This window comes from Sceloporus undulatus, chromosome 1 (assembly GCF_019175285.1).
Source record: "Sceloporus undulatus isolate JIND9_A2432 ecotype Alabama chromosome 1, SceUnd_v1.1, whole genome shotgun sequence".
NCBI classification, from domain to species: domain Eukaryota; kingdom Metazoa; phylum Chordata; class Lepidosauria; order Squamata; family Phrynosomatidae; genus Sceloporus; species Sceloporus undulatus.
The window spans coordinates 71,215,365-71,228,577 of record NC_056522.1 but is presented as its reverse complement, the minus strand read 5'-3'; the positions used below and the strand labels follow the sequence as shown (position 1 = coordinate 71,228,577).

Sequence of the window (13,213 nt, the reverse complement as noted above, 5' to 3'; positions counted from 1 at the left end):
ATTAAGACAAAAATTTTAAAATGTTGGCTTTAAAAAATAATTTTTTTATTGTTAGGGGGACAGAAACAACGAATTGCTATTGCCCGGGCTCTTCTCAAGGTAAACCTTTTTGCATATCTCTGTCTTAAAGAACTAATGAGGAGAACACTGAAAAACAGGTGTCAAAAAGTCTTTTCATGGTTGAGTTTTTTCAGTTGGAAATCTAGTAATTATGGCAGTATCATGTTTGTGATATATATATATATATATACACACACACACACACACACACAGAGAGAGAGAGAGAGAATGAGAGCGTGTGTTACTTTGCTGTCTGCTGCATCTTTTTTGAGGAAGTAAAAATTAGGCTGTTTTGGAACTTGCTCTACAACCCTTTCTAGAAGGAGCAGCCCCTTTGGGGCCTCTTAACTATTGTATATACTCATATGAAAGTTGACCTCATGTATAAGTCAAGGACAGATTTTGGGGCCAAATTAAGGATTTTGCTATGACCTATAGATATGTTGTCTGGGCATGTAACAAACAAATCTTTTCCTCTCCTTTTAAAAATGCATGGAGGAATATACTTAAAAGAAGAGCTAAAGAAGAGAGGATCTGATTATCTGAGGGGTTACAATTGTGTGTGTGTATATATGTGTGTGCGTAAATGGTGTTGGTGATCTTAAAATGATTGCATCTATATAGATAGGAAAAGGAATATAAATGCGGGAAAAGAACGAGAATGCAGCCTGAAAAGGGTGTGTGGGAGAAGAGCAAGGAAAGCAACCTGCCTCTATTAGGGACTCAGCATGAAGACAGTGACAAGAGCCAGAGGCAAGAAGCCCCTTTTGGCATGGAAGCATCATTACCTCTCTCTTGCCTAAACTAGAGAAAGAAAGGCAGCCCTCCTGACTTCTTTTTGGCCTGGGCATGTTCAGTAGCAACGTGGCAGAGGTCAAAGAGAGACTGTTGTGGACATTTTTAATAGGGGCTTACTATATAAGTTTCTCTGCAGAGAGATTGCCAAGCCTCACAAGGCTCATATAATGTAATTTTCACATGTATAAGTTAAAACACTAAGTTATACATTTATCTTCCTGTTTATGTAAATAAATTGGCATTCCAATTCTTATTCTAAAATTTGCAGTCTTCAACTCTCAAAAAGCTGTTCAAGTAAAGACAAATTTATTTTGTTTTCTAGAATCCAAAAATTCTTCTTCTTGATGAAGCAACAAGGTAAGTAATAAAAATGACATGATATAATAACTAGGTGGGAAAATGTTTTGGTTAGATTTTTTTTAAAGTCCTTTCTTGCAGGTAAATATGCAGTCTATGTGCTGCCGTGCCAGATATTGAATACCGTCACTCTTTTTTTTTACTGTCTCTGAATTTGTTTCAAAAACATCTGCATACTCTTTGTTAACACATTGTAGCAAGGATTAGGCACAGTATTTCCTTGGAAGCATGAAATGGCTTGGGCCCAGGGTACTTGGAGGACCGCCTCTCCCCATATAATCTGCCCCGCACTCTCAGATCGGCCGGGAAGCAATTGTTGAGGGTTCCTGACACAAAGTATATTGTGACTGCACAGAGGCGTTTTCCATCTCGGCCCCGCAGCTTTGGAACTCCCTTCCCGATGAGCTCCGCTCAGTTACCTCCCTTGACCTGTTTAGGAAGAAGTTGAAGACCTTCCTCTTCCAATAGGTTTTCCCCCAGACGCTGTGATTCCTCCTCTCTCCCCGTTACACAAGCATTTTTAGCTAGTTATTGTTGTGGTTTTTAATCTTGTATTTTTATCTTGTTTTTAATAATTTGATGTATTGATATGGATTTTTATGTGGATACTGTTTGTAAATTTGTACATTGTGTAGTACTTTGTTGTAACCCGCTTTGATCTCCCAGGAAAAGCGGGCTATAAACAAACAGATTATTATTATTATTATTATTAACTACTCTGGAAGTATTATCTCTATAGAAATGTTTGAATATAAAGTTTAAGAAGCTGAGAAAGTTTGCAAAACAGACAAATAATGTCCAAGTACTAAATTCATCATAAATCTGACAGCTGTGAGAAGGTACATATTTTGTGTGAGTGAGAGAGATAATATTAAAAGATTGAGGTCAGGGTTCCTGTCATCCCTGTGATTCTGTAATTGTAATGCAGAAAACTGCTTACAAGGGGAGAACCAATTTGGTTAGGTTTAACGACTGTGTTGGGGAGATTCAATCACTGTCACTGAGAAAGACCCCTCTGTCAAGGGGATAATAGATTGCTATGGCAAAATGTTTGTTGATAACACGACTAGGAGATGGTCAGAGACAATTTTAGAAAGGGAAAGCTTTTTTGGAGGAGACATACGATTCTTTCTTTTTGTTTAATTGGTGCTGGGGTTCTCAAGTTGTCTGTGTACAGAACTGACACTGTGGAAAGTGGTCCAGTCAGAATCAAGGTAGACTGGGGCTTTTCAGGGTGCAGGCAGTGCCACTGAAAAATCTGATAAGGATAGCAGACTTCCAACTATTTTGTAGTGTTAAGCTGTGCCTTTGCAGCCAAGTTTAGTCTGTGCATTTGTAAATAAAAGAAAATATTACACAATACCATAATCTTCCAATAAGTTTATTTTTCCTTGCAAGTTGAATTGTGTGTGGATGGCAATATTATGCTATCTCTTTAAAACAGTTAAGGTGTTCACAAAATATAGTGCATTTTTGTATGAATCTGGCCCAGTCTGTCCTAGGTGACTAAATGTACAACTGCTGTCATGAGTTTGAAGTAGAAAACTTCAGGGATCAGTCAAGTAAAGAATGTCAAAAAAAAAAGCATGCCTGAAATGACTCCAATCTACTTCAAGGAGAGGTTAGAGGGGACTGTGTATTTTGATGTTTCTGATACTAGTGGACCATGCCAATGGGATGCTACAGCTGAAGGCTAGGTGGTACGGCTCAAGAATCCATTCAGGATAGTCATAAGCTGCACAATCATCATAGATAGATATGAAGAAATGGGAGGGACTGCCTCCTTTCTTGGAACAGTTTCTGATCAGCTAGACTCGAGGCTTCTGAAGCTTCCATTTGGAGGTAGTCATTCACTTAGGGTTTGAAACAGCTTTGTAACATAAATACTATAAAAAGTGTACCAAAGGCCATCTGTTTTATAGAAAAATACAGTGTTATTGCTTTGTTTAACTAGATTACTTTGAAATAGATTCAGTACTCTTACAATATTGTCAGTTATAAGAAACTTGAAATAAAATGAAAGCAAACTAACTCCCCTAATGTGTGATATGGGATAATAACACGTTTTCTCTTGATTCTGTTTATGAATTAGTGCTTTGGATGCTGAAAATGAATTCCTTGTCCAAGATGCATTAGATCGGCTCATGGAAGGAAGGACTGTTCTCATTATTGCTCACCGTTTGTCTACTATTCAGAATGCTAATTCAGTTGCAGTTCTTGATCAAGGCAGAATTATTGAGTGTGGAAAACATGAAACATTGCTTGCAAACCCAAATGGACTTTTCAGCAAATTAATGAAGAAACAGTCTTTTATCCAGAACAGTGAAATTTTTGCATTAAATGTAAAATCTTGAAAAAGTCTTTTTTTAAAAAAAAAAATGAAAGAGTATAAGGAACGGAAATGTAACACATTTCCAAGCAATTTTAAATTATGTTTCAATTTATGTATAATAAATGTGTTTATATTTTTTTCTTGTGTATTTCAGATATTTCAAAACTTGGCTGTGCTAAAAAATTTATTCAGAGCATCTAATTATAATTATATTCTTGTGAAAATATAAAACACTGAATTGTTTTTACAACGTAAATATTTTGCTGCTGCTTTGATTAATGAATATGGATGTCTACGAATTTTTAAACCTGAAGGTTTGGAAGCACTCTCTTTTTCTCCAGTTTGAGATAAGTTAAACCTATGTAAAATTCTGGAGCTCTTTTTTAAAGTCATTGTACAGAAGAGAGAGATCTGTTCACAGAAGCTTTTGCTCACAGAAGTAGTAGTAGTAGTTATTTTCCTCTCACGTCCTGAAAATCTGCTTCACTGTTGACCCTGTGGAACATTGTGAGAAGTGACAAGAAGATGCAGGGGGGATACTTGTAAAATGCAAAGATAAAAACTTTGTTCTACTGGACTTGCAAACCTTCTGCAACGTAATTATTATAATTAAATCTCATCTGTGGTTTTGAAATTTCTCCTTAACATGAATAGCATTGGGCTGTCTGTTCTATAGTTTAAGGAAGGAGCCAAAGCTGAATTGTAGAGTACGTGTTTTCTATACAGAGGGGCCTGGGTTCAATCCCTGCTACTTTAGGTTAAAATTATCTTCGATATCAAAGCTGGGAAAGATGTTTGTCACATATTGGAAAGAGGTATTACCACTCCCAATCAGTTAGTTGGACTTATGGTTTGACTAATATAGGCCGTCGTCATCTATTCAGGTAGAAGTAACCTCATTTCAAAATTATTTACTTCCAAGTAATAAATATACTTGAAATCAGGCTTTCTCCAAGATAATTGTGCCTGGGATTGCATCAAACAAATCAATCATTTTAGCCTTGTTTGTGATACATTAAACTTGCAAATACAATTTTTGATATAAAATAGGGATAAATTAGCATATGTTTGTTTAGATGTGTATTAAATGAATTATTTGGCATAATAAAGAGACCAAAACTTTTCTACCATTAAGCAGTTGCATAAAAACTTTTCTTTCTAAAATAAAAGAATAGGAATTGGGCTGTTTTGATTTTTTTTAAAATCATAATAATGAAAGCAGTTGTATACTGGCCTCTAAAACTGAGTCCTTCTTATGAATTTTTTAGTAGACGTTTGTCACACTATATTACATAGAAACGTGTAATATAATTGAAAAGTAATTTATTTAACTCTTTGGCCAAAGAGTTAAAAGAATAAAGGAATGATCATCTAATATTGTATCCTTAACTGGAAATAAGACCATTTTCTGAACAAAGTTACAAACTCAGTAGAATTATTATTATTATTATTATTATTAACCTTTATTTATGAAGCGCTGTAAATTTACACAGCGCTGTACATGCAATCTTTTTAGTTAGACGGTTCCCTGCCCTCAGGCTTACAATCTAAAAAAGACATGATACAGAAGGAGAAGGGAGTGGTGACGAGAAAGGGTAAGAGGTCCAGCAGTTCCTCTCAACCTCCGAGGCCTGGACCAAGGCAGATGGACTGGAGGGAGGGCAAGGCTTCATAATGGATGGTTAATCATTATCCAGGGAAAATACATAATCACAAGTAGGATAATACATATACAGTACATAGGAATACAGGAAATGGATCGATAAACAGCCAACAACAGAACATCAGATAGTAAGCGACAATTATGCGATGCCTGGGAAAGCTTCTCTGAATAGGATGGTTTTCAGCTCCGTTTTGAAGCTGGTTAAAGAAGTGATGGCTCTTGCTTGTGGAGGAAGAAGGTTCCAGGAGTGAGGGGCAGCAAGTGAAAAGGGGCGAATCCGGGATGGGGCAGAGGAAATCCTGGGCTGAGACAGCAGACCTTGACTACCAGAACGGAGGGCCCTGGTGGGAAGGTGAGGAGAAAGAAGGTCTGATAAGTAAGGAGGGGCCAGTCCATGGAGGGCTTTGAATGTCGACAGCAGGAGCTTATACTGAATGCGGAAAGGGAGAGGGAGCCAGTGAAGGGATGCCAACACAGGAGAGATGTGGTCAGAGCGGTGGGTGGAAGTGATAATGCGTGCAGCTGAATGCTGGACAGAGATTAAAGGACGGAGGTGAGAAAAAAGGAAGCCCAGCCAGGAGGACATTACAGTAATCCAGTCGTGAGATCACTAGGGCATGGACCAGGATCTTGGCAGTAGAGGCAGTGAGATATGGTCGGATTTTGGCAATATTGTACAAAAGGAATCTACAAGCCTTGGCTGTGGTCTGGATCTGAGGGATACACGACAGAGAAGAGTCAAAGATAAAGCCAAGACTGCGGGCTTGCTGGACTGGTTGAATGGAAATGTTGTCCACAGAGACAGAAAAGGAGTGTTGAAGGTTGGGCTTAGGAGGAAAGACAAGAAGCTCCGTCTTGGACATGTTGAGCTTCAAACGCAGATGGCGCATCCACTGTGAGACAGCTGTAAGGCAAGATGAGACTTGCTGTTCAAGCCTTGGAGAAAGGTCAGGGGCAGAAAGATACAGCTGGGTGTCATCGGCATACAGATGGTAGGAAAAGCCAAAAGAGCTAATGAGTTTTCCTAAGGACAGTGTGTAGAGAGAAAACAGAAGGGGACCCAGAACAGAGCCCTGGGGAACTCCAACAGATAAGGGAACAGGAGAAGAAGTCTGACCCCCTGCAACTACTGCAAAAGATCTGCCAGACAAGTAAGATCTAAACCAGTCGAGAACAGAGTCTGAGAACCCAAGGTCAGAGAGTATGTCAACTAGAAGACAGTGATCAACAGTGTCAAAGGCTGCAGACAGATCGAGAAGAATGAGAACAGAGTAAAGGCCATTAGCCTTGGCCTGTAAAAGGTCATTCGAGATCTTAGTGAGAGCTGTCTCTGTAGAATGCCTTGGGCGGAAGCCAGACTGAAAGGGATCAAGGATGGAATTGGCTTCAAGAAACTCAAGACAGCGCGAATAGACAACCCGTTCCAAAACTTTAGAAAGAAAGGGGAGAAGAGAAATCGGACGATAGCTAGACAGAGAGGAGGGGTCAAGAGAAGGTTTTTTCAGAATTGGGGAAATGAGAGCATGTTTGAAGTCCGAGGGGAAGGAGCCTGTAGAGAGAGAGAGATTGAAGATATGGAGGAGCGAGGGCAGAAAGGAGGGAGCTATAGAGATTAGAAGACGAGTAGGAATAGGATCAAGAGGACAGGTAGCAGGTTTGCAAGAGTTCAGAAGTGTAGATAGTTCATCCAAAGAGGCAGGAGGAAAGACAGAAAATTTGTTAGGCGAAGGTGATAGAAGATTAAGAGCAGAAGAAGAATCAGGAGGGACTATCTCAGAGCGAAGAGTGGTAATCTTAGAGATGAAATAGTTAGCAAAGTCATTAGGAGAGAAAGATGAAGAGACAGGAGGAGAGGGAGGTTTAAGCAAAGTGTTGAAGGTGGAGAACAAACGCTGCGGGCACCTCTCATTGGAAGAGATCAGTGATTTGTAATAATTCTGTTTTGCCATAGAGAGGGCGCGCGAGAAAGAAGAAAGAACAAATTTGAAATGGATAAAATCAGCCCACTTTTTGGACTTTCTCCAAAGACGTTCGGCCGCTCTAGAGCAGGACCGGAGAAACTTAATGTTGGGGGTAAGCCAGGGCTGAGGCCTAGTCTTAGAGGAAGAAGTGCGTACAGAGACAGGGGCAAAATGGTCAAGAGTTGAGGAAAGAGTGGAGTTAAATAAAGACATTGCTGAATCAGCAGAATCCCCGAGATTTAGGGAAGAGAGAGATGAATCCAGGGTCAGACCAAGATGGTTAGAGTCAACAGATTGAAGATCACGAAAAAGACGTTGAATAGTATAGCGAGGAGGAGGAGTATAAGTGAGAGCAAAGGAGATTAAATGATGGTCAGATAGTGGAAAGAATCTTCTAAGTACATTGGTTTGGAGCATTACTGGAGTAATCCTGAGCATTAACTGTAGTTATCTGAACTAAGCATCAAGTTTCTTTTTTTGAAAAAGATGAGATTGCATTTTATTTTATTTTAACCCTTGACAGCACATATTTGATCAAACATGACTGAATGAGCAGGACTGGTGATCCATTTACCTTCCAATTTAGAACTACAATTCCTGTCATGGCAACCAACTTACGCAAACCACACCAAGCCACTGAAAATGGTTTGCCATAGGGCCACCATAACAACTTGTGGGCACACAACAACAGGTCCAGTTTCTTTGCCAAAGGTCTTTTTCACATTTGATATTCTTATTACTCTCCTAAGTGGGGAAGGTGCTTAGTCGTATATCATTCTGTAGAGAAATTATTTAAAAACGTTTACTTAGAAACCTCAAATTGTACAGAAGGTCCACTTCTACACAAAAAAGGACTTCAGTCATTTTAGCTCCTGGCCATAGCTGGTTAGGAAATAGAATAATAGGCACTGAGGAAGATTACCTCAGCACCTATGAATGTCTATGCACTGAATCCCGTTACATCACAAAATGGCTTCCGCTGGCCGTGTTTTCTGGATGTATGATACTGCACTTTAGCCACATCAGGGGAAGCCTAAAGAGATGGCCAACGGACTGGGACTTGACCATTTGACGTTTCTATCGCCAATAAAGGCAAAACGTTCTAAACAAATCTGGACTATATTTGGCATGTTTTACCAAAATGGATCCAAAATAAACAAAAACAGCAACAACAAAAATCGTTGGGGCATGGTAGGGATGCCCCAGTCAAGACTAGTATATTTTCAGAAACCAATTTCAGATTTGTCTTTCATGTTTTGTGAGATTATATACAAGGGATGGGATAATGGTGTATGTGAGGGCTCTAAAGTTCATGCTTGGGCTCTGCTTAGGTCCATTAGAAGCTGATGGAATAGAGGGCATGCTTAATCTAAGTTGCAGATGACACCAAATTAGGAGGAGTAGCTCATACTCCAGAGGACAGGATCAACATTCAAAATGAAAGCTTTTATAGAATCATAGAGTTGGAAGAGACCACAAGGGCCATCCAGTCCAACCCCCTGCCATGCAGGAAATCCAAATCAAAGCATCCCTGACAGATAGCCATCCAGCCTCTGTTTAAAGACCTCCATAGAAGGAGACTCCATCACACTCCATGGGAGTGTGTTCCACTGTCAAACAGCCCTTACTGTCAGGAAGTTCCTCCTAATGTTCAGGTGGAATCTCTTTTCCTGTAGCTTGCATCCATTGTTCTGGGTCCTGTTCTCTGGAGCAGCAGAAAACAAGCTTGCTCCCTCCTCAATATGACATCCCTTCAAATATTTAAACCGGGCTATTATGTCACCTCTTAATCTTTTCTCCAGGCTAAACATCCCCAGCTCCCTGAATCTTTCCTCATAGGGTATGGTTTCCAGACCCTTCACCATTTTAGTCGCCCTCCTTTGGACACGCTCCAGTTTCTCAACATCCTTTTTAAATTGTGGTGCCCAGAACTGGACACAATATTCCAGGTGGGGCCTGACCAGAGCAGAATATAGTGGCACTATTACTTCTCTTGAAGTAATAGCCAAAAGCTATTTTGGGCCAAAGCTAACAAAATGAAATTCAACACAGAGAAATGTAAGGTGCTGTACTTAGGGCAGAAAAATGAAATGCACAGATATAGGATGGGGGACACCTGGCTGAATGAAACTACATGTGAAAGGGATCTTGGAGTCCAAGTAGACCACAAGTTGAACATGAGTCAACAGTGCGATGCAGTAGGCCAATGCAATTTTAGGCTGCATCAATAAAAGTATAGTGTCTAGATCAAGGGAAGTAATAGTGCCACTGTATTCCGCTTTGGTCAGGCCCCACCTGGAATACTGTGTCCAGTTCTGGGAACCACAATTCAAAAAGGACATTGAGAAACTGGAGCCATGTGTCCAAAGGAGGGCACCTAAAATGGTGAAGGGTCTGGAAACCATGTCATATGAGAAACGACTCAGGGAGCTGGGGATGTTTAGCCTGGAGAAAAGAAGGTTAAGAGGTGATATGATAGCCCTGTTTAAATATTTGAAGGGATGTCATATTGAGGAGGGAGCAAGCTTGTTTTCTGCTGCTCCAGAGAATAGGACCCGGAACAATGGATGCAAGCTCCAGGAAAAGAGATTCCACCTCGACATTATGAAGAACTTCCTGACAGTAAGGGCTGTTCGACAGTGGGACACACTCCTTCCTCGGAGTGTAGTGGAGTCTCCTTCCTTGGAGGTCTTTAAGCAGAGGCTGGAGGGCCATCTGTCAGGGATGCTTTGATGGGGATTTCCTGCATGGCAGAATGGGGCTGGACCGGGTGCCCTTCTTGGGGTCTCTTCCAGCTCTATGATTTTATGACTAAACAGCTAAGAAGAACAACGACGTAAATGCCGCTTAGCCCCAGTCAAGGGTGGGTCATCTTCCCGCCATAACCAATGTCTGCAAAACGCCCTCAAAGCCAGCAGCCGTTAGAAGCAAACTTGAAACACATCTGAAGCCCCGCCCCCCGCAGCGCTCGCGAGGCTCCAACGTTCTCTCCCGCCTTTCTGAGCCAATCGGGCGCTCGAGCTTTGCCGCCCAATCCCTATTGGTCGGGGAGGCGATGACGTAGTTGGGCGCGCGAGCGAATGAGAGAGAGAGAGAGTTGCGTCATCGGGAGGCGCCGGCGGCATTCTGAGTTGAAGAGTGTGAGGGAAAGGCTTGAGTTGAACAAGGTGGGAAGATGTATCTCGGCTCCCCTCACACTCCGGGAAGCGGCGGCGGAGGCGGCGGCTCAGGACGAAGGAGCCTCAGGGCCGGCGGCAGGAGGAGGAACCAAGCGACAGTCAGTTCCCCGGCCATCTTTTCTCCGGTGGCGAGGAGGAACGTCAGTTCTCTGTCCGCTCGGTGAGTGCGGGGCGCTGCAGGAGACGAAGCAGCAGCCACACTGGAGAGAGAACCCGGTTTGGCAGCGCTTTAACACTTTGTCTGGCTCTCTGCTATAGAATTCTGTTTCTTTGTTGTTAAGTGCCTTCAAGTTGACTGTGGCCCTATCCTTGACCTTTGTTGGCAACATAGATTGAGAGGAGGTGTGGTTGTGTGTCCTGTGAGACTGAGGGAATGTCACTTGCACAAGGTTGCCAACGGAGTTTCTGTGGCTGAGGGGAATTGGATCCCTGATTTCCCAGAGTCCTTGCTGCCAGGAGGCAGAATTAGTGCAGTTTGCCACCACTGCAGCTTTCATGGCTTCGTCACATGGGACCCTGGGATTTGTAGTTTGTTGTGGCCCCAGAGCTCTCTGACAGGCTAAATATCTCACAGAACTATCTCTGCTAGAATGCCATAGATAGCACTGAGTGGTGTCAAGTGGCATTCATTCTGCAGTGTCAGGGGTAGCCTTGGCCTCTGTAAAGGCATGTACCCCTTGTGTGGCCCTTTGGCGTTACTTACCATACAGCTCTTGCGTTGTTGTTCATGGGAGTGTAGTGGGGTGTGTGTGTGTGTGTGTGTGTGTGTGCTGAAGTTGCCCATCAACTTATGCTGACCCCATGAATTCTATTATGTTTTCTTAGGCAAGGGATGCTGGCAAACAGTTCTAAGTATCTTGTCAACAGACAAATCCCAAGATGGCAAAGTGGTCTTTTGTTAATGCCTCTCTATTGTAGATATACATTTAATGTGCAGATTTTTTAAGCAAAGGGAATGATAGCTATGGCGGTTGGCCTGTTCACTGTAATGGGAGAAGGCTGAGGTGGGTTTATCCTTTGTTCCTGCTGCTTTGGTCCTGAAGAAAAGCACTGTACTGAAGTTGGCAACTGCTGTGGCCTATATTAGCTTCATAGCAGTGCATTTTATCAAAGGCAGAGCTTGCAGCAGCCCTGATAATTTTCAGAAATGAGAATGTTTGTTCCATGATAAGAAAAATGCATTTGTGGGTTTTTTCCCAATTAGTGAAGTAGCAGCTGAAATATTTACTTTGTTATGTGTTCCACATCTTCAAACAGTGACAGATGGAATGAACATATAAGTTGATGAATCAATGCTTTTAACTACTTAGTTGAAAGTGACAAATACTGATAATGCTGATGGCCACTGTTTTTGCTTAGGTGTACTCCCACGAAAGTTGTACATCATCCTTCAGGAAGTGAAACCATTAACTATGACGTGAAAAGGTTCGGCTCACCCTTACCAGTAAAGGTTATGGAGGCCTTGAGAATGGCTCATGGTAAGTGCTTCACATTTGCTATATGAATAACAGCAAATTGGAAAACAGCAAAATAGCTAACTGTTGGGTTTGTAATGTTCTCAGTAACATTGCCAATATCTTTAGATGTTGATGTAGACAACTATTTTAGAAAGCATGAATTTGAAGTTTGAGATACAAAGATACAGCTTTAATGTTATTGCACAATGAGATATTGTTTAGTTACAGTGAGGCAAAGATAGTGTTACTCAATGGCTTATCAAGCCAACTAAATTATATTCAATTTACCTTGGGTGGATTTGTTGCCTTCCTTGAGAAAATAGTGTTAATTATGGAAGTACTGTATTCTTAGATCACTGTGCTTTCTTACATAGAGCAGGCTTCAGTAGCTTATAGTACCTTTTGTCAACTTCAGCTGATGCTTGATTTGCACCTTTCGGGGGGGGGGGTGTTCTGCCACAATTATCTATGCTTCAGTAACATCTATGTGAGTTAATTATAATGTATTGCATATGGGGATACTTACAAAAAGCACCCAGAAGCTTCAGCAAGTGCAGCATACAGGAGATGGAAGGTTAACCACAGCTGACTGCTGCAACCTCATTATAGTAATGTTAAAATATCTTCAGTGGTTGAAAGTTGATTTCTGGGTTCAGTTTGGACTTTCAGAGTTCTGAATGCCTTGGGTATCTTAGAAATTATCTTTTCCAGGTGAACCTACCTGCCATTTTTGCTCAGAGATATTTTCTCTGCTCAGTTGTGTCAGTGCGGGGGGAGGGGGGTGCGGACTCCACCAAGTGACATCCGAAGGGGGGGGGGGTGACACTACTGCTCCTCAAACCTAGCTTTTGGCAAAAATGGGCTGTGGTGTTTGCCTGTGTCCCTTTAAATGCTGAAGAGATGGTGTGAGTGAAGTGAGGCTTAGTGGGAGGAGAAAGGAGATGCCCCAGATTTTAAATGTTAATTTTTTTTAAAAAAAAATTGTTTTCAAAATTTTCTTTATAAACAACACATTTTACCAAATTATCACTTCAACCACATGAAACTGTGTGTGTGTGTGTGTGTAAATGCATTTGGGCTGTGTGTATGATATTGTAAGTTAAATGTATAATTTTAAATTTAGTTGTTTATGTCACAGCTATTACCATTGCATTCAGTAATATACAGGAATTACAATTAAGGAGTAACATTAGTGCAGAAACATTACTAAGGATGTATAGTGTGCTATGGGAGGAGGTTAATGGGTGTGTGCGAGAGAGTTACCCACACTTGGTAATGCCAAACTTCATGACGCCCCTGCTTCCAACGGTTCAGTTGCTATTAGTGTTTCAATTCTCCCACTGCAAAACGGCACTGCCCATGCACAATGGGGAATACGTGAAGAATCAGATAAGCCCCTTACAGAA

The 13,213-nt window shown here is 41.4% G+C and overlaps 2 protein-coding genes across 4 annotated transcripts in view; both read left to right on the top strand.

The window, feature by feature from the left end:
• The window catches only part of ABCB10 (ATP binding cassette subfamily B member 10), a 28,165-nt gene extending 23,484 nt beyond the window's left edge, over positions 1 to 4,681 (top strand). Inside the window, exons 13-15 of the mRNA XM_042456728.1 lie at positions 56 to 99; positions 1,181 to 1,215; positions 3,308 to 4,681. Coding sequence (XP_042312662.1) covers positions 56 to 99; positions 1,181 to 1,215; positions 3,308 to 3,569 — 341 coding nt within the window. The 3' untranslated portion in view covers positions 3,570 to 4,681. The remainder of the gene's footprint in view (positions 1 to 55; positions 100 to 1,180; positions 1,216 to 3,307) is intronic.
• A 5,588-nt stretch (positions 4,682 to 10,269) lies between these two features.
• NUP133 (nucleoporin 133) overlaps positions 10,270 to 13,213 on the top strand; it is a 43,192-nt gene continuing 40,248 nt past the window's right edge. For 2 of the 3 annotated variants that reach the window (XM_042446081.1, XM_042446079.1), the window contains exons 1-2: positions 10,270 to 10,510; positions 11,710 to 11,828. In XM_042446081.1, coding sequence (XP_042302015.1) covers positions 10,347 to 10,510; positions 11,710 to 11,828 — 283 coding nt within the window. In that variant the 5' untranslated portion in view covers positions 10,270 to 10,346. The remainder of the gene's footprint in view (positions 10,511 to 11,709; positions 11,829 to 13,213) is intronic. The other variant, XM_042446080.1, reaches the window with a different exon arrangement.